This window comes from Salmo salar, chromosome ssa10 (genome assembly GCF_905237065.1).
Source record: "Salmo salar chromosome ssa10, Ssal_v3.1, whole genome shotgun sequence".
Classification (NCBI taxonomy): domain Eukaryota; kingdom Metazoa; phylum Chordata; class Actinopteri; order Salmoniformes; family Salmonidae; genus Salmo; species Salmo salar.
This window is the reverse complement of record NC_059451.1, coordinates 66,475,022-66,499,945: the sequence shown is the minus strand read 5'-3', so window position 1 is coordinate 66,499,945 and position 24,924 is coordinate 66,475,022. Positions and strand designations below refer to the sequence as shown.

The window sequence follows — 24,924 nt, the reverse complement described above, 5'->3', positions numbered from 1 at the left end:
CAGTGGCATTAAAATATACCACACATGTACAAAAGAATGCACACACACCCACACACACACTTGTAACAGACGCACACAAACACACACATATTAACACAATGCTTTCACGGCATTGTCTGTTGAATGTTGAATTAATTCTGTTCCTGTGATAAGACGTGTTGAGTAGAGTTGGGGTCTGCTCAAATGTCTGATGTCTTGGGCCACACAGAGATGTGGTTAGAGTTTACAACAAAATGTTAATGGAGGTTTCTGGAGAGAGTGTGAGGGGGAGGGAGAGAGAGAGAGAGAGAGAGCAAGAGAGCGAGGGAACATTATGGTGGCATCACACTATAATTATTGTCAGATACTAATTGTACCTCACATCTCTCACACACACACACACACACACACACACACACACACACACACACACACACACACACACACACACACACACACACACACACACACACACACACAGGTCTGGTGGAATGGAGAGTTATGTGTGGTGTTCTTTTCTCTTTGATAATAATGAGGAGAGCATATTTGCTCTTTCATCTCTTCAGTAGGTCCTATGATTGAGTGTAGTCTGGTCCAAGGGTGTGAAGTGAACGGAAAGGCACTGGAGCGACGAACCGCCCTTGCTGTCTCTGCCTGGCCGGTTCCCCTCTCTCCACCGGGATTCTCTGCCTCTAACCCTTTTACGGGGGCTGAGTCACTGGCTTACTGGTGCTCTTTCATCCCGTCCATAGGAGGGGTGCGTCACTCGAGTGGGTTGAGTCACTGACGTGATCTTTCTGTCCGGGTTTGGCGCCCCCCTCGGGTTCATGCCGTGGGGAAGATCTTCGTGGGCTATACTCGGCCTTGTCTCAGGGTAGTAAGTTGGTGGTTGAAGATATCCCTCTAGTTGTGTGGGGGCTGTGCTTTGGCAAAGTGGGTGGGGTTATATCCTTCCTGGTTGGCCCTGTCTGGGGATATTGTCGGACAGGGACATAGTGTCTCCCGACCCCTCCTCTCTGTCTCCAGTATTTATGCTGCAATAGTTTGTGTCGGTGGGTTAGGGTCAGTCTGTTATATCTGGAGTGTTTCTCCTGTCTTATCCGATGTTCTGTGTGAATTTAAGTATGCTCCCTCTAATTCTCTCCCTCCCCTCCCGGGGACCTGAGCCCTGGGACCATGCCTCATGACACCTTACTGTCCCCAGTCCACCTGGTCGTGCTGCTGATTCAGTTTCAACTGGTCTGCCTGCGGCTATGGAACCCTGACCTGTTCACCGGACGTGCTACCTTGTCCCGGACTTGCTGTTTTTGACTCTCCCTCTACCGCACCAGCTGTCTCTAACTAAATGTTCGGCTATGAAAAGCCAACTGACATTTACTCATGAGGTGCTAACCTGTTACACCCTCTATAATCACTGTGATTATTATTATTTGACCCTGCTGGTCATCTATGAACATCTTGGTACTGTTATAATCTCAACCCAGCACAGCAGAAGAGGACTGGCCACCCCTCAGAGCCTGGTTCCTCTCTAGGCTTCTTCCTAGGTTCCTGCCTTTCAAGGGAGTTTTTCCTAGCCACTGTGCTTCTACATCTGCATTGCTTGCTGTTTGGGGTTTTAGGCTGGGTTTCTGTATAGCACTTTGTGACATTGGCTGATGTAAAAAGGGCTTTATAAATACATTTGATTGATTGATTGAGGTACAGTATGGGAGACAGCTGGAGCAGATGTGTGTGTGTGTGTGTGTGTGTCTCAGGATTAGGGTTGCAAAGCTACTGATAATTTACCAAAGTTACCAGAATCTACAGTACTTTTGGTAATTAACAGAAAATCTATGGCAATCCATCGTAACTTTGGTAATTTATACTTGAATAACTTTGTAAAAAAATATTAACATATAGTGTTAATTTATTATATCTGTGTCCATCTTATCCATCACTTTCTAGTAGATAGAACATATGGTTCAAGAGAAAATAGCCTAATTAATCAAAAAAGCATCTAATCAACAATGGCATTATTTTCAATTAACTCCGCAACTCTTCCAACTATTAACTTTTCACAACTGCCACCAGTTTGATGCCAAAACATTCACAACAAATACATATTGACATAGTAAAATAAATAAAAGTTCGTAAAAAGAAAAAAATAACCTTAAAAGGAGATTTCATGCTGACACCCTCATACTAAACACCAATGGTATTCACCAAGTTGATGGTTTATATTTAGGATAATGTTTTACAGCTTTACAGACACCTGTGATAATCTGAAGTACCCAAAAGAGCCACTAGATGTCTTGTGATATATTACATACAATTCTTGAGATACCAAAATTCTGGTAGTTTCCTGGTAAATGTAGAAAGTTTCCAGTAATATACTCTCCCTTTGCAACCCTACTCAGGAAGCGCACACAAAAAACACACCCACACCCACACACACACACACGCCGCTCCTACCATAACAAAACACAAACATTCCCTTGGATGCATATACAATCATAAACTCAAATGAAAAACACACACAGCCCAATGGGCACAGATATCAATTCAACATCTATTCGGGAAAATTGTATTGAAATGATGTCAAAACAACATTGATTCAACCAATGTGTGCCACTCGGAGATTGACATGCCTAAAAACACTAGACTAGTGAGTGAGAGCAGCATCCACTTTGTATGCAAGAGTGCATAGATCCCTTTACACAGCTCACTCTTAAGTGTGTCATTAACCCTTGAACATGCAGGAGAAATTTCTCCTGAACTTCTTAAACACACACACACACACACACACACACACACACACACACACACCACGGCAGACCTAGGAAGGAAACTTGTACGTACAGTACCAGCCAAAAGTTGACACACCTACTCATTCAAGGGATTTTCTTTAATTTTACTATTTTCTACATTGTAGAATAACCGTGAAGACATCAAAACTATGAAATAACACATATGGAATCATGTAGTAACCAAAAAAATGTTAAACAAATCAAAATATTATTTAGATTTGAGATTCTTCAAAGTAGCCATCCTTTGACTTGATGACAGCTTTGCACACTCTTGGCATTCTCTCAATCAGCTTCACGTGGAATGCTTTTCCAACAGTCTTGAAGAAGTTCCCACATTTGCAGAACACATGTTGGCTGTTCTTCCTTGACTCTGCGGTCCAACTAATCCCAAACCATCTCAATTGGGTTGAGGATGGGTGATTGTGGAGGCCAGGTCATCTGATGCAGCCCTCCACCACTCTCCTTCTTGGTCAAATAGCCCTTAAATAGCCTAGAGGTGTGTTTTGGGTCATTGTCCTGTTGAAAAACAAATGATAGTCCCACTAGGCGCAAACCAGATGAGATGGCATATCAATGCAGAATGCTGTGGTAGCCATGCTGGTTAAGTTTCCCTTGAATTGTAAATAAATCACTGACAGTGTCACCAGCAAAGCACCCCCATACCATCACACCTCCTCCTCCATGGTTCATGGTGGGAACCACACATGCGGAGATCATCCGTTGAGCAACTCTGCATCTCACAAAGACACAGCGGTGAGAACCAAAAACCTCAAATTTGGACTCATCAGACCAAAAGGACAGATTTCCACTGGTCTAATGTTCATTGTTCGCGTTTCTTGGCCCAAGCAAGTCTCTTCTTCTTATTGGTGTCATTTAGTAGTGGTTTCTTTGCAGAAGTTCGACCATGAAGGCCTGATTCAAGCAGTCTCATCTGAACAGTTGATGTTGAGTTGTGTCTAGGGTTGCTTTGGGGAATGTTGCTTAAAGTCATCAAAAAAAGTTAGCTTATAACAGTGAACCTTTTTAGTGGGATATACATAAGGCAATTCTAGGTCTTGTGGCATATTCTGGCTAAACTATCCCCAATTCAATGGAATTGCAACCTTCTGCATGCAGAGTAAATTCTTCCATTACATGTGCAGTGCACTCTTCCATCACATGTACAGCTGATTCTCAAGATCTTGCACACTAATGAGATGCTATTGAGCCCACACGGTCTGAGCCAAGGACTACATGCTTTCTGGTTTGATTACAATACTGGGGGGAGTGAATATATTTTATATGACATACATGCTTTTTTGTTAATTAGTAAATCGTAGCCTACAGCAAAGTGTGTTTAAATCATTTCTAACTTGTTAACAATTTTAGTTTTTGCTACCATGTGGGTTTAGCTTGCTTGAGTCTGCTAACGGAGGAGGGTTAATTCACCTGTTTCCATACAGGTTTCATTTTAAAACATTTATTTTACTTAACCTGTTATGGCTAGGGGGCAGTATTTTCACGGCTGGATAAAAAACGTACCTGATTTAATCTGATTATTACTCCTGCCCAGAAACTAGAATATGCATATAATTATTAGCTTTGGATAGAAAACACTCCAAAGTTTCTAAAACTGTTTGAATGGTGTCTGAGTATAACAGAACTCAAATGGCAGGTCAAAACCTGAGAGATTCCTTTACAGGAAGTGGCCTGTCTGACCATTTATTGTCTTTCTTTGACATCTCATTCCAAAACTTAGGATCTCTGTGGTAACGTGACACTTCCCACGGCTCCAATAGGCTCTCAGAGCCCGGGAAAAACCTGAATGTCGTCATTCCAGCCCCAGGCTGAAACACATTATCGCCTTTCTCAAGTGGCCGATCAAGGGACAGTGGGCTTAGGCGCGTACACTGGCCGCCCCCGTCTTTCTGTTTTTTCCTCTGTTTACCCGAAAAGGAGATTCCCGGTCGGAATATTATCACTTTTTTACAAGATAAATTGCATAAAAATTGATTTTAAACAGCGGTTGACATGCTTCGAAGTACGGTAATGGAATATTTAGATTTTTTTTGTCACGAAATGCGCAATGCACGCGACCATGATTTACCATTTTGGATAGTTTCTGGAACGCACGAACAAAACGCCGCTATTCGGATATAACGATGGATTATTTTGGACCAAACCAACATTTGTTATTGAAGTAGCAGTCCTGGGAGTGCATTCTGACGAAGACAACAAAAGGTAATCAAACTTTTGTAATAGTAAATCTGATTTTGGTGAAGGCTAAACTTGCCGGGTGTCTAAATAGCTAGCCCGTGATGGCTGGGCTATGTACTTAGAATATTGCAAAATGTGCTTTCACCAAAAAGCTATTTTAAAATCGGATATATTCGAGTGCATAGAGGAGTTCTGTATCTATAATTCTTAAAATAATTGTTATGCTTTTTGTGAATGTTTATCGTGAGTAATTTAGTAAATTGTTTTTAAATTCCCCGGAAGTTTGCGGGGGGTATGCTAGTTCTGAACGTCACATGCTAATGTAAAAAGCTGTTTTTTTTATATAAATATGAACTTGATTGAACAAAACATGCATGTATTGTATAACATAATGTCCTAGGTGTGTCATCTGATGAAGATCATCAAAGGTTAGTGCTGCATTTAGCTGTCTTCTGGGTTTTTGTGACATTATATGCTAGCTTGAAAAATGGGTGTCTGATTATTTCTGGCTGGGTACTCTGCTGACATAATCTAATGTTTTGCTTTCGCTGTAAAGCCTTTTTGAAATCGGACAGTGTGGTTAGATTAACGAGAGTCTCGTCTTTAAAATTCTGTAAAATAGTAATATGTTTGAAAAATGGAAGTTTTCGGATTTTAGAGGAATTTGTATTTCGCGCCACGCCCATCATTGGATATTGGAGCAGGTGTTCCGCTAGCGGAACGTCTAGATGTAAGAGGTTAAGCAGTTAGATTAAACAATTCCTAACTATTTATCTGCACATGGAATGGTATTTTTACAAAAAAAATTCAAATCTTTACAGGAAAATGCCACGGGCACTATCTGATGTGTGGAGACATTTCACTGCAGCTAATGTAGAAGGAAAAGCTGTGTATATTTGCAAATACTGTGCCAAATCATATGTGAAGAATGCAACAAATATGCAGAATCATCTGGACAAGTGCATAAAGTTCCCTCATTGCTCACAACAAGCAACCTTTGACAAAAGTCCCTCTACATCTATTCGAGGATAAAATTATGGATCAGACACATTATCAATAGCAACAGCTCATGGTCCTCCAAGAATCAACATTTTTTTGACTCAATGGAGGAACATAGAGAAATGCTGATGAATGTCTTGCTCGAGATGTGTATGCAACTGGTTCACATCTGATGCTCACAGGAAATGTGTATTGGAAGAGATTTTTGAATGTTCTTCACCCAGCATACACCCCTCCAACCAGACATGCTTTATCTACTAAGTTGCTAGATGCAGAGTTCAACAGAGTTCAAGTGAAGGTAAAGCAAATCATAAAGAAAGCAGACTGTATTGCAATCATCTCTGATGGGTGGTTGAATGTTCCCGGGCAAGGAATAATTATCTACATCATCTCCACCCCTCAACTAGTATTCTACAAGAGCACAGACACAAGGGACAACAAACACACCGGTCTCTATATTGCAGATGCGCTGAAGGCAGTCATCAATGACCTTGGACCACAGAAGATATTTGCACTGGTGACAGACAATGCTGTGATCATGGTCGAAAGTGTAGGAGCCATACCCTCACATCACACCCATTGGCTGTGCTGCTCATGCATTGACTCTGCTCCTGAAGGACATCATGGCACTGAAAACAATGGATATACTCTACAAGAGAGCCAAGGAAAAGGTTAGGTATGTGAAGGGTCATCAAGTTATAGCAGCAATCTACCTCACCAAGCCAAGTGAGAAGAATAAGAGCACCACATTGAAGCTGCCCAGCAACACCCGTTGGGGTGGTGTTGTCATCATGTCTGACAGTCTCCTGGAGGGGAAGGAGTCTCTCCAGGAAATGGTCATATCACAGTCTGCCGATATGGACAGCCCCATCAAGAGGATCCTCCTGGATGATGTATTTTGGGAAAGAGCGGTAAGCAGCCTGAAACCTATAGCAGTAGCCATTGCACAGATTGAGGGAGACAATGCCATCCTGTCTGATGTTCAGACTCTGCTTGCAGATGAAAGAGAAGAAATCCGTACTGCCAGTCCCACTTCACTGTTGCTCCAAGCAGAGGAAACTGCAGTTCTGAAATACATCAAAAAGCGTGAAGACTTCTGCCTGAAGCCCATACACTCCGCAGCGTACATGTTGGACCCCAAGTATGCTTGAAAGAGCATCCTGTCTGGTGCAGAGATCAACAAGTCCTGTGGTGTCATTATTACCGTGTCTTGCCACCTTGGCCTGGATGAGGGCAAGGTTCTTGGCAGTTTGGCGAAGTACACTTCCAAGCAAGGGCTTTGGGATGGAGATGCATTATGGCAGTCGTGCCAACATATCTCATCAGCCAGCTGGTGGAAGGGAATTTGTGGATCTGAGGCTCTTTCCCCTGTTGCCTCCATATCCCACCAACATCAGCCGCCTCAGAGCGCAACTGGTCCTTGTTTGGGAACACACACACCAAAGCACGCAACAAGCTGAACAATACAAGGGTTGAAAAATTGGTGACCATCCGGCCAAATTTGAGGCTTTTTGAGCCTGACAACGAGCCATCCTCAACAAGGTTGGAAAGTGACAGTGAAGATGAGGCCTCAGAGTCTGATGTTCAAGAGGTGGACATTGAGGAGGTCCAGGGAGAATGCATGGAAGCCTGAGAGGAAGACAACCAAAGCTTTAGTTTCTAGACTATCATTTTACAGATGTATGTTGAAAACGTTTTTGGGAGATGTGATGGATCATTGGGATCATTCAAATTTCCCTTTCTTTTGTTGTTCAGTGAAATCATCCCGTGTGAAGAGTCAACTCATTTAATTACAGTTCAATTCGTAACTAAATTGTTTTTTTTTAATTTCTATTTGAAGGTTGAATCATTTGCAATTATGTCTACTTATGATAAGGTAAAAGGTTTATGTTTCTGTCTCCATATGATATGGTAAATATATCCAATGCAAAAAGCATCTACATTTAAATGGTATTAATATTAATTTGCATATATTTCCATTAATTCCCATTCTCCCGTTAATTCCCACAGAAAGTTCCCACCTCTGGATATTCCCCAAAATGTGCAACCCTAGATGTGTCTGTTAATTGAACTCTGTGAAGCATTTATTTGGGCTGCAATCTGAGGTGTAGTTAACTCTAATGAACTTATCCTCTGCAGCAACTCTGGGTCTTCCTTTGCTGTGGCAGTCCTCATGAGAGCCAGTTTCAGCATAGCGCTTGATGGTTTTTGCGACTGCACTTGAAGAGACTTACAAAGTACTTGAAATGTTCCATATTGACTGACCTTCATGTCTTAAAGTAACGATGGACTGTCATTTATTTTTGCTCATTTGAGTTGTTCTTGCCATACTATAGACTTTGTCTATTACCAAACAGGGACATCTTCTGTATACCACCCCTACCTTGTCACAACACAACTGATTGGCTCAAACGCATTAAGAAGGAAAGAAATTCCACAAATTAACTTTTAATAAGCCACACCTGTTAATCGAAATGAATTCCAAGTGACTACCTCATGAAGCTGGTTGATAGAATGCCAAGAGTGTGCAAAGCTGTCATCAAGACAAAGAAAGGGTGGCTACTTTGAAGAATCTGAAATATTATTGAGTAACCAAAAAACACTTTTTTGGTTACTACATGATTCCATGTGTGTTATTTTATCATTTTGACATCTTCACTATTATTCTACAATGTAGAAAATAGCAAAAATAAAGAAAACCCTTGAATGAGTAGGTCTTTCCAAACTTCTCCCTGGTACTGTATGAAGATGTGTATGTGAACACACACACACACACACACACACACACACACACACACATATCACACCTCCCTCCCTCCCTAAAATGTAACAGGTTCAAAACATTGTCTTTCTAATTTTACCAATTACTTCCATAACATATCAATGAACCCTGGAGAACCAACCTAAGGGAACAGACGTGTAGTTTCATAATGACCACATGAGCTACGTAAGCTGATATTTATACAGCCTTTTATCACATCTTACTGGAGGACAGGAAACCAGGAAATCAGTAGTGAGTCAGTCCTAGTCCACACCCTGTTTTCAGTGGCATACGTACAACACAAGCAGTAACTTCCAGAGAAAACCACCACTCTACAGGGGCTACTTGAGAAGTGATTCTCTTATTTTTATTTATTTAGTTTGAACCTAAATGACTAAAACCAGGTAGAAAGTGTGTAGAAAATGCCTACATTTACTTATTTCATCTCTGAAAACTATCTTTCTTCAATCACAGTATTTTCAATACAGACTATTATCAGCACATTTTGGTTGATTTTGTGGTCTTAAACAAGTAAGCTTACTAACAATCTTCGTTAAAAAAAGGTGTTCTCTTGTCATATACTTGCTACATTTCCAATCAATATAGTATTAAAAATAGTTTCCCAGATTGCATTTTGGCTGGGTTTTTTTTCGCAGTGTGATATTGGGTCGTGACTGAGGCAACCAGGTTTAATTTGAGTCCTGAGGCAAAACCAGATGAGAAATGCCCAATGAGCACACACCATTCAGTTCATTAACATGGTCATGGAACCTCTAATCTCTCACAAATCAGCTATAGGCCTACAACTGTTCAGACACCAATAAACTAATCAGACACTACCAATGAGATAACTATGTCTAAAAACATACAATTACCTTGACCTCAACTTCAAAGCCGGGAAGCCAGCCCGGTTGGGATGGTGTTCTTCGGCTTGCAAGCATCCCCCTTCTTCCTCCAAACATAACGATGGTCATTATGGCCAAACAGTTCTATTTTTGTTTAATCAGACCAGAGGACATTTCACCAAAAAGTACCATCTTTGTCCCCATGTGCAGTTGCAAACCGTAGTCTGTCTTTTTTTATGGCGGTTTTGGAGCAGTGGCTTCTTCCTTGCTGAGCGGCCTTTCAGATTATGTCGATATAGGACTCGTTTTACTGTGGATATAGATACTTTTGTACCCGTTTCCTCCAGCATCTTCACAAGGTACTTTGCTGCTGTTCTGGGATTGATTTGCACTTTTCGCGCCAAAGTACGTTCATCTCTAGGAGACAGAAAGTGTTTCCTTCTTGAGCGGTATGACGGCTGCGTGGTCACATGGTGTTTATACTTGCGTACCATTGCTTGTACAGATGAACATGGTACTTCCATGCATTTGGAAATTGCTCCCAAGGATGAACCAGACTTGAGGAGGTCTACAATTCAAGGTAGGCCTTGAAATACATCCACAGGTACACCTCCAATTGACTCAAAGGATGTCAATTAGCATAAGAGAAGCTTCTAAAGCCGTAACATCATTAACAAGAAATTTGTGGAGTGGTTGAAAAACAAGTTTTAACCTGTTGGGGCTAGGGGGCAGTATTTGCACGGCCAGATAAAAAACATACCCAATTTAAACTGGTTACTACTCTTGCCCAGAAACGAGAATATGCATATAATTGGTAGATTTGGATAGAAAACACTCTAAAGTTTCTAAAACTGTTTGAATGGTGTATGTGAGTATAACAGAACTCATATGGCAGGCCAAAACCTGAGAAGATTCCATACAGGAAGTGCCCTGTCTGACAATTTGTTCTCCTTCTGTGGCATCTCTATCAAAAATACAGCATCTCTGATGTAATGTGACATTTTCTAAGGCTTCCATTGGCTCTCAGAAGGCGCCAGAAAGTGGAATGATGTCTCTCCAGTCTCTGGGCGAAAAACAGCAGGAGATTTTGTGAGTGGTCAGGCTGAGAACAGTAATACTGTAGATGTGCGTTCATGTGAATTCTCCATGTTTTTCTTTCTCTCTTTGAATGAATACAACGTCGCCCGGTTGGAATATTATCGCTATTTTATGAGAAAAATCGCATAAAAATTGATTTTAAACAGCGTTTGACATGCTTCGAAGTACAGTAATGGAATATTTTGACATTTTTTGTCACGAAATGCGCTCGTGCGCCACCCTTCGCTTCGGATACTGACCTGAACGCACGAACAAAACGGAGCTATTTCAATATAACTATGGATTATTTCGAACCAAAACAACATTTGTTGTTGAAGTAGAAGTCCTGGGAGTGCATTCTGATGAAGAACAGCAAAGGTAATCCAATTTTTCTTATAGTAAATCTGAGTTTGGTGAGGGCCAAACTTGGTAGGTGTCAAATTAGCTAGCTGTGATGGCCGGGCTTTCTACTCAGAATACTGCAAAATGTGCTTTTGCCGAAAAGCTATTTTAAAATCTGACACCGCGATTGCATAAAGAAGTTCTGTATCTATAATTCTTAAAATAATTGTTATTTATTTTGTGAACGTTAATCGTGAGTGATTTAGTAAATTCACCGGAAGTTTGCGGTGGGTATGCTAGTTCTGAACATCACATGCTAATGTAAAAATCTGTTTTTGATATAAATATTAACTTGATTGAACAAAACATGCATGTATTGTATAACATAACGTCCTAGGAGTGTCATCTGATGAAGATCATCAAAGGTTAGTGCTGCATTTAGCTGTGGTTTTGGTTTATGTGACATGTATGCTTGCTTTGAAAATGGCTGTGTGATTATTTTGGGCAGGGTACTCTCCTGACATAATCTAATGTTTTGCTTTCGCTGTAAAGCCTTTTTGAAATCGGACAATGTGGTTAGATTAATGAGAGTCTTGTCTTTAAAATGGTGTAAAATAGTAATATCTTTGAGAAATTGAAGTTAACATTTTTGAGGTATTTGTATTTCGTGCCACGCGATTCCACTGGCTGTTGACTACGCAAACGTCCCACCTTGCCCAGGGAGGTTAATAACTCCAACCTAAGTGTATGTAAACTTCCGACTTCAACTGTAGATAGGGACATTTCAAAACAGATCTAACATTTTGATAGTGTTATCTGAGAGAGAGAAAGAGAGAGCGTGCGTATGAACTGTGTGTCTCTGTGTGTGCGTGTGTGTGTATAAACATCCATTCTCCATATTCTAACCCCTACCTCTCCTTGCTGAGGGCCATCCTGGGTGGGTCTAGGTTGGGGTTTTCCATGGACTCCATCTGTGGGCAGCGGAGGAAGTAGTAGAGGGTGTGTAGGGCGTCGGGCAACCAGGAGACAATCTGTTGGGGCCGGGTGTGGTGGGCCGGGCTGAGCCCCGGGCGTACGGAGCTCAAACGCTGCATGTGGTGCATGGCTCTAGACACCAGGTCACCTAGGAAAGAGACACAGGGAGGGAGATGGTGAGGGTGAAGGTGAGATTAGGGATGTTGCGGTGTCCGTATTACCGCCACACCAGCGGACACGAGTCATGAAGGCAGTCAAATTCCATGTGAAAGTTTAGTCAAGGTAATTAGGCTTCTCCAAGCTCTGATGCTGCTGATGGTCATTAGCAGCCTACCAAACTTACTAACTGCCTGGTATTCAGTAATCTATTGTCCCTCTAATTACTATGACATCAATGCATATGTAATCGAAAATCTAATCGAACACTTCATGAGAGCCCATAAGCTCATGTTGCGCAACATTTCTATAGGTTATGCAATTGCACAAGGAAACAGAGCGACGGCCTCTACTAAAAAGAGGAGGATCCCATCAGCTTTCTATAGACTAGGCCTACTATATTTATTTCTCAACTTTCCTAATATTAAGCACATTGTTTATCTTTCCAACAGAAGTATAGCATACCTGGTTGACATGAAAATAGTGGCGCAGCAGTCTATGGCACTGCATCTGAGTGCTAGAGGCATCACAACAGACCCTGGTTCGATCCCTGGCTGTATCACACCCGGCCGTGATCAGGAGTCCCATAGGGCGGTGCACAATTGGGAAGAGTTTGGCTGGGGGGGGTAAGCCGTCATTGTAAAATAAGATTTTTTTTCTTAACTGAAATGCCTAGTTAAATAAAGGTTAAATAAAAAATGTTTTTAAAAAATGAACAACGGGAAAAGCATCCTGCATTCGCGATTCAATAATTTTTTCCCACTGCCCCTGTCTTGAGACAGGTGCATAATAACGGTCCATTCTAAATCAAAACAAATTTCTCACATATATTATTTAGTATATGTAAAGACAAGATTAAATCAAGAATAGTGTGATGGGTGACAATATTAGCTATTCGGTGAAATTATACAGTGCATTTGGAAAGTATTCAGATCCCTTGACTTTTCCCACATTTTGTAATGTTACTGCCTTAGTCTAAAATGTATTAAATTGTTTTTTCCTCATCAAAATACACACAATACCACATAATGAGAAAGAAAAAAATGTTTATACATTTTTGTAAACGTATTAAAAGTAAAAAGTAGAAATACCTTATTTACATAAGTATTCAGACCCTTTGCTATGAGACTCGAAATTGAGCTCAACTGTATCCTGTTTCCATTGATCATCCTTGAGATGTTTCTACAACTTGATTGGAGTCCACCTGTGGTAGATTCAATTGATTTGACATGATTGGAAAGGCACACACCTGTCTATATAAGTTCCCACAGTTGACTGTGCATGTCAGAGCAAAAACCAAGCCATGAGGTCGAAGGGATTGTCCGTAGAACTCCGACGCAGGATTGTGTCGGGGACAGATCTCGGGAAGTGTACCAAAACATTTCTGCAGCATTGAAGGTCCCCAAGAACACAGTGGCCTCCATCATCGTAAATGGAAGAAGTTTGGAACCATCAAGTGCAAGTCAAATTGTGAATGAGAGACTAATGAAGTGTGTACAGCCTGCACAAAAAAAAACTATGCAGAGCTCATGCCTTTCAAGCAACGTTTTTCAAATCATCATTAGAGTCGTATCATGCAGCCTTACAATGTATTAAAAATCAAAAACATACAGCCCAACGTTTGTAGAACAACTACAGTTACATTAATAACTCTAAATTAAGAATATAGGAGTACCTATTTCTCTGTTAACTGTTCAACACAGCCGCATATGCGCACTTCCTTAAATTGTTTGGAGAAAATATTTATATTTTATTCAGCTTTGTTCAATTGTATTCGTAATACTATAAAATATTCTACAATAATGCCACGGAATTCTAAGCACATCTTGTCTGCTAAAGGAACTAGTGTAGCCCACAGCCATTTGGCATAGCCAGATTAGGACCTAACATAAACAAATTATGTCGATATAGGACTCGTTTTACTGTGGATATAGATACTTTTGTACCCGTTTCCTCCAGCATCTTCACAAGGTCCTTTGCTGCTGTTCTGGGATTGATTTGCACTTTTCGCGCCAAAGTACGTTCATCTCTAGGAGACAGAAAGTGTTTCCTTCCTGAGCGGTATGACGGCTGCATGGTCCCATGGTGTTTATACTTGCGTACCATTGCTTGTACAGATGAACATGGTACTTCCATGCATTTGGAAATTGCTCCCAAGGATGAACCAGACTTGTGGAGGTCTACAATTTTTGGGCTGATTTCTTTTGATTTTCCCATGATGTCAAGCAAAGAGGCACTGAGTTTGAAGGTTAGCCTTGAAATACATCCACAGGTACACCTCCAATTGACTCAAATTATGTCAATTAGACTATCTAAAGCCATGACGTAGTTTCTGTTATTTTCCAAGCTGTTTAAAGGCACAGTCAACTCAGTGTATGTAAACTTCTGACCCACTGGAATTGTGATACAGTGAATTATAAGTGAAATAAGCTGTCTGTAAACAATTGTTGGAAAAATGACTTGTGTCATGCACAAAGTATATGTCCTAACCAACTTGCCAAAACTAGAGTTTGTTAACAAGAAATTTGTGGAGTGGTTGAAAAACGAGTTAATGACTCCAACCTAAGTGTATGTAAACTTCCGACTTCAACTGTACCTATAGGTTGATGTGTGTGAGCAGCTAAAGGTCCACACAGCTAAACAGCTAAAGGTCAGCTAAAGGTCCACACACACACACATGTTCATAAAACACACACACGTACATAAAACAAACAAACACACCGTACAGTGTTGGGTGAACCATCTACCACTACAGCAATACTCAGCATTGGCCCTCTAGGCTACATCATCCAGCAAAGGATTTTCCCCTTTCTTTCCTTAACCCATTACATTATTTTCTTTTCTTAACCGATTAGTAGTGCCATTACCAGTAAGCACAGCCAGACCAACCCAGTCTAAACAATCATTAATCACTAATGACGTTTGCACTTAATGGACTAGTCAGACAATGACTGGAGGGCTTTTCACACTACTGAGCTGAACTGAGTGGTGCCAAACTAAGCTGTACTGAGTTGGCCTGTTTACACACATCCATCATATAGTTGCTGGAACTATGCTGAATAGGACAAAGTGAAAATAAAATATCTGAGCCAGCACAGTTTGGTTTGGGTCAGCGTGATAGTCAGGGAATGGGAGTACTAAGTGCAGTGAGGCTACACCAATCACCAGGGTCAGGGTCAATGTAGCCACCGGGCTGCTTCATGGTTATTGAGATAATTCAACCAACAACTGGTAGGTGAGGAGTCAGGTCTCACTGGTGGGTTCCAAATTCCAACTATTCCTTTGATTCCATCTTGAGAGTGTTGGCTAGAGAGACATTGTTTTTTTAAACTTTATTAATATGGATTTAGGTGGGTTACAGGTGGGTACAGCATGTTACAGTGCATGATGTCATAGTATTTAATGCTCAGTACGTTTTTGTCTTTTATGATATTTATCTTAATGTAGGCCTACTGCTAAAATACACATATTTCGGTAAATTCAGGGACATGTGAGTTCAAGGTTCTTATTGAAATGAAGTTATTGAAATGACATGGAGCTGTTGGCCTAAGAGTCCTATTTACTGTAGCCGTTTTAGTGTAACTTACTTATTGTCATGAAGGCCTACTTCAATATACAGTATATCAATCAATAATTCATTCATTTGTACATGTTGTCATGACATTGGCCTGTGGGTAAGGTTTATGACCCCCCATAAATACCTTTCTCCCTTCCCCTCTCTCTCTGACCCTACTGAAGAACTGTTGAATAGCCTTTGTTAAATATAGAGAGTCTGGGAACATCAAACAAATGGGGAAAAGGAACCATATTTTGGTAATAGAACCAGTTGGAAATATGCGTTGGAACTTAGAGTATGGATGTCAGTTCGGTTGTCATATGAGACATTATGACAGGACGACATAAACTGTACCTGGGAAAGTCTACATATTCTAGTTATCAAATTCACATGGAATTGTTGTGCAATTTAAATGTTTGATATTGAGATTGTTTGTTAGGAGATTAAATGTAATTTTAGCTTCCAAATGAGAGAATTGGGTTTTCATAAGGAAAGTGCCCTGCTTAATCAGTGGCCCGCCCCTGTGAAGAGACAGGGGTTATAAATGATGAAACACACCCTTCTCCCCTCGCCACTATATAAGACAATGACACAATGTAACCAGAGTTCCACTACGTGAGGTCTGCAGCCTCTGCGTTAAAAGGACATACATGTCAAGTACAGAACTAAGCCAACCTCGGCGTGAGCGTTGGTTGTGAATGGTATGAACTTTGAACTTATTCACTACAGAAGTGATACTTCCTAGCCGTTGAGTTAGCAGCGGCCGCTGTAGAACGTAGGCTAGGAAAGGACGGACGACGGATCCAGTCTAACACACGACGAAGATACTACAACGTATCCATTTTATCACCATTGACATTCTTCCAAGGACAGGAAGATCGCTGTTGGCCAACCCGGCCAGCATCTACGACCAACCTACCGAAGCGCAGATCAGAGTACATATTTATTGCATTTTCCTTTTCCAAATGGGCGGTAATTTAGAATGCATACGATAATGTATTTACGATAGCATACCTGCTGTTTCTTTTGTTCCTCAAAAGAAAAAAGTCTTCCCGCTCTTTCATTCAAGCCCAACCCCCTTTCTTTGTGTAACAAGCCGCCATGTCGGCTCCGTCCATCAGGGGGGGTTTTCTGTGTGACATAATTTGTATTCTGTGTATATGTAATTCGGTGTGATTAGTTAGGTATTTAGTAAATAAATAATTAAACCCAATTTTGTATTGCTGATTCAACTTGTTAGCCAGGGTCCGTGAAGATAACCAAGAATTTACAACTTTCATTATGAGACTGAAAATAAGATGATTAATATTGACGCTATCGATGTGAAATATTACTACGTTTTTAAGAGTTTATTCAGAAGATAACGGCTCTATAAACACTCTTACGTGGTGTCCCGACTTTCTAGTTAATTACATTTACATGATTAGCGAATCAGGTGATATTAATTACAGAGAAATAATTTTATAGGATAGCATGTCATATCACTTAATCCGGCATAGCCAAAGACACGACAATGTCATCAAACAACATACAAGTCATTCATGTCTTTAAATACAGTCAAGCATTTTAAATATAAAATGAAATAACAAATGGGAGCCTTGAATAATTAAACAATAAATAAACCACAACATGTCGGCTAAAGCGATTGAATTCACTAATGCATATAATGCATCTTAACTCTTTCTTGAACTACACTGTTGGTTAAGGGCTTGTAAGTAAGCATTTCAAGTTAAGGTCAACACCTGTGTATTCGGCTCATGTGACAACGAAAATGCATATTCGGCTCATGTGACAACGAAAATGCATTTTACATTAGCCTATGTAGGCCTGAGGGTTTTCTTTAGGAAAATATGGCACTGTACAACGTGCCTGGTCAGGAGTAGGCCTAAGACTACCAAGCGACTGAAGAGCAAAATAATCATAACATTTCCACAGCCTAATTGTAGGCTAACCGGTATCCAAACAGAGATTCAGCTAAAATAAAAGACCAGTCCCCAAGCTTCTCTCAAAGCAGTGCAAAATGGTGCTGAAATAATTTACCAGGTGTGGTAGTCTATTGCTAAAAATCCTATTATAACAATTGGATGACTTTGGGTGTTTCAGTAAGAAACAATATATCTTTACTTAAATTCCATTAGCCTACTTTATTCCAATAGTTCTATCATTCAGGGACATGTATTCCCATAGTAATTTGTTACAGATCTATCCAGATGTGGTTAGAAAACAGTGCATATGGTGGGCTATGCAAAGAGATGAGGGAAGTGACATGCCTCGCAAATCCTCATTAATATTTTAAAGTCCCTAAACTCGAGTCTATTGTCCTGCTGATAGCCCATTCCAAAGACTGCTAAACCATTTACCTGCAGCATTGTTATTCGGTAACATTCCACAAGTAAATGGTTCAAGCAGCGGGACACTAATCCGGACACTTATAAGAAATCCCGCTATGCCCTCAGACAAACCATAAAACAGGGAAAGCATCAATACAGGACTAAGATTGAATCCTACTACACCAACTTTGACGTTCGGCGGAAATGGCATGGTTTGCAAACTATTACGGACTACAAAGGGAAACCCAGCTGAGAGCTGCCCAGTGACGCAAGCCTACCAGACGAGCCTTTTATGCTCGCTTCGAGGCAACACTGAAGCATACATGAGAGCACCAACTGTTCCAGGCAACTGTGTGATCACACTCCCCATAGCCGATGTGAGCAAGACATTTAAACAGGTCAACATTCACAAGGCCACGTGGCCAGATGGTTTACCAGGACGTGTACTAAGAGCATGCGCAGACCAACTGGCAAGTGTCTTCACTGACATATTCCATCTCTCCCTGTCCGAGTCTGTAATACCAACGTTTCAAGCAGAACGCCATAGTCTCTGTGCCCAAGAAAGTGAATGACTGCCGTCCCGTAGCACTCACGTCGGTAGCCATGAAGAGCTTTGAAAGGCTGGTCATGACTCACATCAACACCATCATCCCGGAAACCCTAGATCCTCTCCAATTCACATACCGCCCCAACAGATCCACAGATGACGCAATCTCAATCGCACTCCACACTGCCCTTTCCCACCTGGACAAAAGGAACATGTGAGAATGCTGTTCATTGACTACAGCTTAGTGTTCAACACCATAGTGCCCAAAAAGCTCATCACAAAGCTACGGACCCTGGGACTAAACACCTCCCTCTGCCACTGGATCTTGGACTTCCTGACGGGCTGCCCTCAGGTGGTAAGGGTAGGGAACAACACATCTGCCACACTGATCCTCAACACTGGGACCCTCAGGTGTGTGTGCTTAGTCCCCTCCTGTACTCCCTTTCCACCCACGACTGCGTAGCCAAGCACGACTCAAACACCATCATTACATTTGTTGACAACACCACAAAGGTTGGCCTGATCACCGACAACGATGAGTGTGGTGTGGTTCCAGGACAACAACCAATGTGAACAAGACAAAGGAGCTGATCGTGGACTACAGAAAAAGGTGAGCCGAACAGGCCCCCATTAACATTGGCAGGGATCTAGTGGAGCGGGTCGAAAGTTTCATGTTCCTTGGTGTCCACATCACCAACAAATGATAATGGTCTAAACACACCAAGACAGTAGTGATGAGGGCACGACAACACCTTTTCCCACTCAGGAGACTGAAAAGATTTGGCATATGTCCTCAGATCCTCAAAAAGTTCTACAGCTGCACCATCGACAGCATCCTGACTGGTTGCATCACCGCCTGGTATGGCAACTGCTTGGCATCTGACCGTAAGGCGCTACAAAGGGTAGTGCGTATGGCCCAGTACATCATTGGGGCCAAGCTTCCTCCCATCCAGGACCTATATACTACCTTTCACGGTAACCTGTTGTATTCGGCGCACATGACAAATACAATTTAATATGATTTGACCTACATTAAATAGCTCAGGTCTTGAAATATGTGAAACCTTTTCTTTTTTCTTTTTTGTGTGTCCACGCGGGACAGAGGAAGAGCAATTCTTACACTATTTTTCTAAATTCAATCACTTCTTTTTCATCCTCATCATTCAGTTAACTCAAGTTTTGAAGTTGTGCACAATTATCAGTTTGGTTTATATTGCCTATTCATTGACAGCATTCATTCAGGTAGAGACACATTAGCGCCTTGGGACCCAAAAGCATAATCAGCGCTGTAATTCCCCCTTGCGGTGGTCTGGAGCAATGAAGTAGTGACGCAGGGTAACGGACTAAACCACAAATTACCTCTAAATCCTGCAGCATAATCTCAAAACTTTTAATTGAGGAACCACTGTGCATATGGAAGTAGTATCTGTAAAAGGTATTTGATCGCCCACGTTCGGAGCTGACTAGGCCTAAACCGCCACATGGAGACTGTTCATTCAGTAGCTGATGACTTTTCCCTATGTCTGTACACTATGAAACTCACAGACACACACACATACACAGGGATACACATGTATCAGCGGCAGTCGGTGCCATTAAAGATGAGCTATAATTAATTTTCCATTCACCCAGTTCAATGTAACATTGATAGGTTTAGTCAACTACATGATACAAAAATTTCCCCTATACCCATCATGAGGTTGCTACAACAGGTCGAGATAAAAAAAAAAAAAAAAAAAAATGTAATCCACACAGTGACCCATTCAATACCATCTTGTACACTCTTGCCTGCATCTAGCTGATCTAAGGCATAATCATTAGTTCAACAGTTGCAAACACGTTTTTTTTTTGGACAAATTCAGGTATGATAATCCCTGTTTCGTTCCGTTTGCCTTCGTTTAAGAATCGGCAGAATGAATACACCCCTGATCACAGCAAACACAGTTCACTTTTATCGCAGCCACATACAATCAACATGATTATTTGCTTGTTGTATAATTCCTTCTCGAATCTACACGTTCTCCTCCTCTCACATTTTTCCTTCGCTTGTGAACTTCAGTGCACCATACAACAGCTGTCTCTGACCAGGGGAAAACCTTCATACCATAAACTCTAACCACAGCCTTCATCGTTGCCACCTAACATCATAGTCAACATAGCTAGCTACTAGAACTAACGTGTTAATAAACCCGCTACAATCACGCAGTACAGTGTACAGCAAGCACCCACTACAATCACGCAGTACAGTGTACAGCAAGCAGTTACATCGGCGGGCCCCAGTGGCAATACATTTAAAAAACAAAAGTTTACCTTGGAAGAGTTCCAGTGTTGGATAGCCATAGCCAGCTAACATAGCATCCCTCTCTGTTTGAGCCGGGTGTTTGAGTAGGCTAAATTTGTTAGCTGCATCAGCTAGCTAGGTAAGTGAAAGTAAAAAAATACAACCAAATATAGTTAGCTCTGTCTCTCTCTTCTCCTTCAGTTTTGAAGAAATGTATTTGTTTAAAACTGTTCAACTATTGTCTTTCTCTGTCTGAGTCAACTACTCACCACATGTTATGCACTGCAGTGCTAGCTAGCTGTAGCTTATGCTTTCAGTACTAGATTCATTCTCTGATACTTTGATTGGGTCAACAACATGTCAGTTCATACTGAAAAGCTCTGATAGGTTAATGTGTCCTCCGGCTAACACCATAGTGCTACCCTAGAGTGCTGTTGAGGCTAATGTAGACCTTCATTGCAAAACAGTGTGTTTTAATCAATTATTTGGTGACATTAAATATATTTAGTATAGTTTTATGTAAAAAGGAAAAATTGTATTCAGAGGAGGATAGTCATCCCGTTCCTCCTCTGAGGAGCATCCACTGACAGGCATACACAAAACACACACATAATAACCCACACACACACGGACGCACGCACACACACAGATAACCCACTTACATTTACATTTTAGTCATTTAGCAGACGCTCTTATCCCGCGCGATTTACAGTAGTGAATGCATACATTTCATAAAATGTTTTATTATAGTTTTTTTCCCCCCCGTACTGGTCCCCCGTGGGAATCGAACCCTGGCGTTACAAACACCATGCTCTACCAACTGAGCCACACGGGACCACCAACCCCCCCGTAGGGGAACGAGAAAGCATCCTAGTGCGTGACTATGGAGGGGGGTGTCTAAGAGAAGAGGGGACTGGTGAAACTCACCCCTCAGTAGGCCAGGCACCGTGAGGGGGAAAGGGAAGGGGAGAGAGGCATGGGGGGTGAGAGGCAGGGTCATGTTTTGGATCATGTAGCACACATTTTACATAATTACCCTTATAGGTTAATCTCTAACCTGATCACCATTGAGTGGGAGAATGCCTGGAGGCCAGGACTGGGGGTAGGAGGAGAGGGGGGCTGGTGAAGGGGTACCATAGGGAGGCAAGACCTCCAAAAAAAGCCAGAGCCTAGCTGAAGGGCTCAATTGTGTTCCCACCAACCGGTCCCCTCCATGGGGGCTCAGAGGAATTCTACCCCAGGACGGAGAGCCTCTCCCTGGCTTCCCAGCCCTGATATATCCCCTGGGGCTTCAGGGCTTAGCTTTACAGGTCTTGAGGATATGAAATACAGCATTATTGGATTCCATGTAATATTGGATGGATTCCTGCCTCAGAACGTGGGAGCCAATGAGGCTGTTTCTGTTCAAAACATGTCAACAACCCAACCCACCCAGTAACAGTAGGGTAAAGCAGCATAGGGTGTTAGAATCTTATGTTGTACCGCTACAAGGATACTAGTTCACAATGTTGTGGCTGTACTAGATATGATGGTAAGAAAATAATAACATAAGGTATTTGTTGATGTGAATTTTCAATTAAAAGACACGCATAGCCTAAATCTCTGTGATCCTATGCTTTACATGTAGTGCAAAAGCATTGTGCAATGTCCCAAAAATATCGTAAACGTCATTATAACCTGGCAGTGTGATAATTTGAAACTTCTCTTCAATAATGTGCATGATAAGGAGGCTTTTAGCTGACTAAAGTTTAGTAAACGATGTTTAAAAATAAGTAAAACAATAAAAAATTGCCTCTTTATATTGTACATTGTTGAATAAAAGTTTGTAATTAAATCACTCTGCCAGATTATATTGAGGTTTATGGTCATTTCTGTAGTATGAAAATATATCCCATTGTCTCTTATCTTACTATCCCATTAGAGTTAGCCTGTTTCAAGCATGCAATGTTCCACTAAGAAAGCCATTCTCTAATTCTAACACCAGTGTTTACCAAATGGTGGATTGGAGAACCAGTGGAGGGCCGCAGCTAAATCCCTTTGGGTTGCCGCTGGTTTACAGCTGGGATTCTGGCTCCAACAATTACTTCTGTTTGTTTACTCAGTGCCTTAAAAGAACATTCTAGAAGATTTAGTGGGATTATTTGCTACTACTACTCTCACCCTCTGCTTCTGTCATGTTAAACTTACTACAAGCTCTATGCAGACACAAGCTTAGGAGTGTTGCAGAATCCACCCCAAAATGTATTTTGTTTAGAAGTAATAACTAGTGATTACAGGCTATTGTGAAATGGTAGAACCTGCTGTAGCCAGCTAGCTAGCCATGTGTTTTTTTCTCCATGACCAAAACAAGATGACATTCTATTTTTAGCTGATATGGGAATGAATACACAAGCAGCATATCAAACTGGGATAATGTTTTAGGTTACACCGGCAGTATAAATCTGAAATTTCACATGGGAAGCTAAAAAGGCTAGGTATCGTGCTAGATTTTTAGCCAGACTGCCAGCTAGCTACTACTAGCAAAGGGACTCTTCCTTGCTTTGACAAAATTGAAAGACACACATTTCTTTTTTGCTTTACCATGTTATCAAAAGGTGTCCACTACTCAAAAAAAATCCCACTCCACCCACATGCTCACACACACATAGATCAACTGAGTGAAGCTTGTAGTAACCTTAGGATCACGCTTTAACTTATGTTGGCCATTGTACTAGTATACTGGTATACGCAAATAAATACAATATAAAAACCAACTATTTCCTCTATCCACCAGCTTTTTAATTTTATTTCTCACTGGTTGAGAAAAAAGAAACTCTGCCCTCCACAAGGCCCCATGTTTAGTTTGTGTGTGCACCTGCTCGGTCAGCTAAGTCCAGTTCAGTCCAGCCCAGGGCTCCAGCAGGACTGGCTGCTTCCATACAGATGCCCCAGTGTCTGCCCTGTCTCCTGGGTAAGGCTAGGCGTGCCAACCCCATGTGTGTGGAGGTCTGGAGAGTGCCAGCCGAGAGCTCAGACCAGCGCCATTGCACAGGAGACACATTACACAAAGAGTGCACTCAGAGAGGGAAAGAGTGTGTGTGTTTTTCTTAAACACCCGACTACTGGCCAGAGTGTGTGTGTGTGTGTGTGTGTGTGTGTGTGTATGTGTGAGTTTCAAGTTGTATTGTCACATGCACAGGATATAGTACAGTGACATGCTTAACTTGTGAGCTCTTTCCCAAAAATGCACAATAAAGGAAGTAATACAGATATGAAATAAAACAAATGTCAACTGCGAGAGAAGAAAAAAAGAAAAGAAACACGAGAATGCAGTTACAGGTCTTATAGTATATACAGTTCAGTGCAGTGCCAGTACCATTACTACAATGTGCAGAGGTAGGGTTGCAAAGGGAAGTTATATGAATTTTAACTTTTGAAGTTTACCAGTAAACTACCATGATTTTGGTATATTTCAAGGACTTTATGTAATCTATCACACGACATCAAGTGGCCCTTTCAGGTACTTCAGATTATCACAGGTGTCTGCAATAATCTCTGGCCCTCTGTGTGCCTTTATCAAATGTAAAATATTTGAAAAATGTAAGAAAAAAAATATGTAATAATAATAATGACAAAACTGTAAAACATTATCCTAAATATCAACCATCAACTTAGTGAATACCATTGGTGTTTAATATGACAATTTCAGCATGAAATAGTTGGAAGAGTTGCAGAGATAATTCCATTGTTGATTGCTTTTTTCATTAAATAGGCTATTTTCTCTTGAACCATATGGTCTATCTACTAGAAACTCAGGGACAATATGGACACAGATATAATAAATGAACACTATACTGTACAGTGGGGGAAAAAAGTATTTGATCCCCTGCTGATTTTGTACGTTTGCCCACTTACAAAGAAATGATCAGTCTATAATTTTAGTGGTAGGTTTATATGAATAGTGAGAGACAGAATAACAAGAACAAAAATCCAGAAAAGCGCATGTCAAAAATGTTATAAATTGATTTGCATTCTAATGAGGGAAATAAGTATTTGACCCCTCTGCAAAACATGACTTAGTACTTGGTAGCAAAACCCTTGTTGGCAATCACAGA

The 24,924-nt window shown here is 41.2% G+C and overlaps 1 protein-coding gene across 2 annotated transcripts in view; it reads right to left on the bottom strand.

Annotated features, from left to right (window-relative positions):
- Positions 1-24,924, bottom strand: part of abtb2b (ankyrin repeat and BTB (POZ) domain containing 2b) — a 173,293-nt gene that overhangs the window by 43,504 nt on the left and 104,865 nt on the right. The window contains exons 1-2 of one of the 2 annotated variants that reach the window (XM_014123880.2): positions 20,860-21,158; positions 11,898-12,108 (exon numbers count right to left, since the gene is read on the bottom strand). In XM_014123880.2, coding sequence (XP_013979355.2) covers positions 11,898-12,108; positions 20,860-20,902 — 254 coding nt within the window. In that variant the 5' untranslated portion in view covers positions 20,903-21,158. Of the gene's footprint in view, positions 1-11,897; positions 12,109-20,859; positions 21,159-24,924 lie in introns of those variants that run through there. The other variant, XM_014123879.2, reaches the window with a different exon arrangement.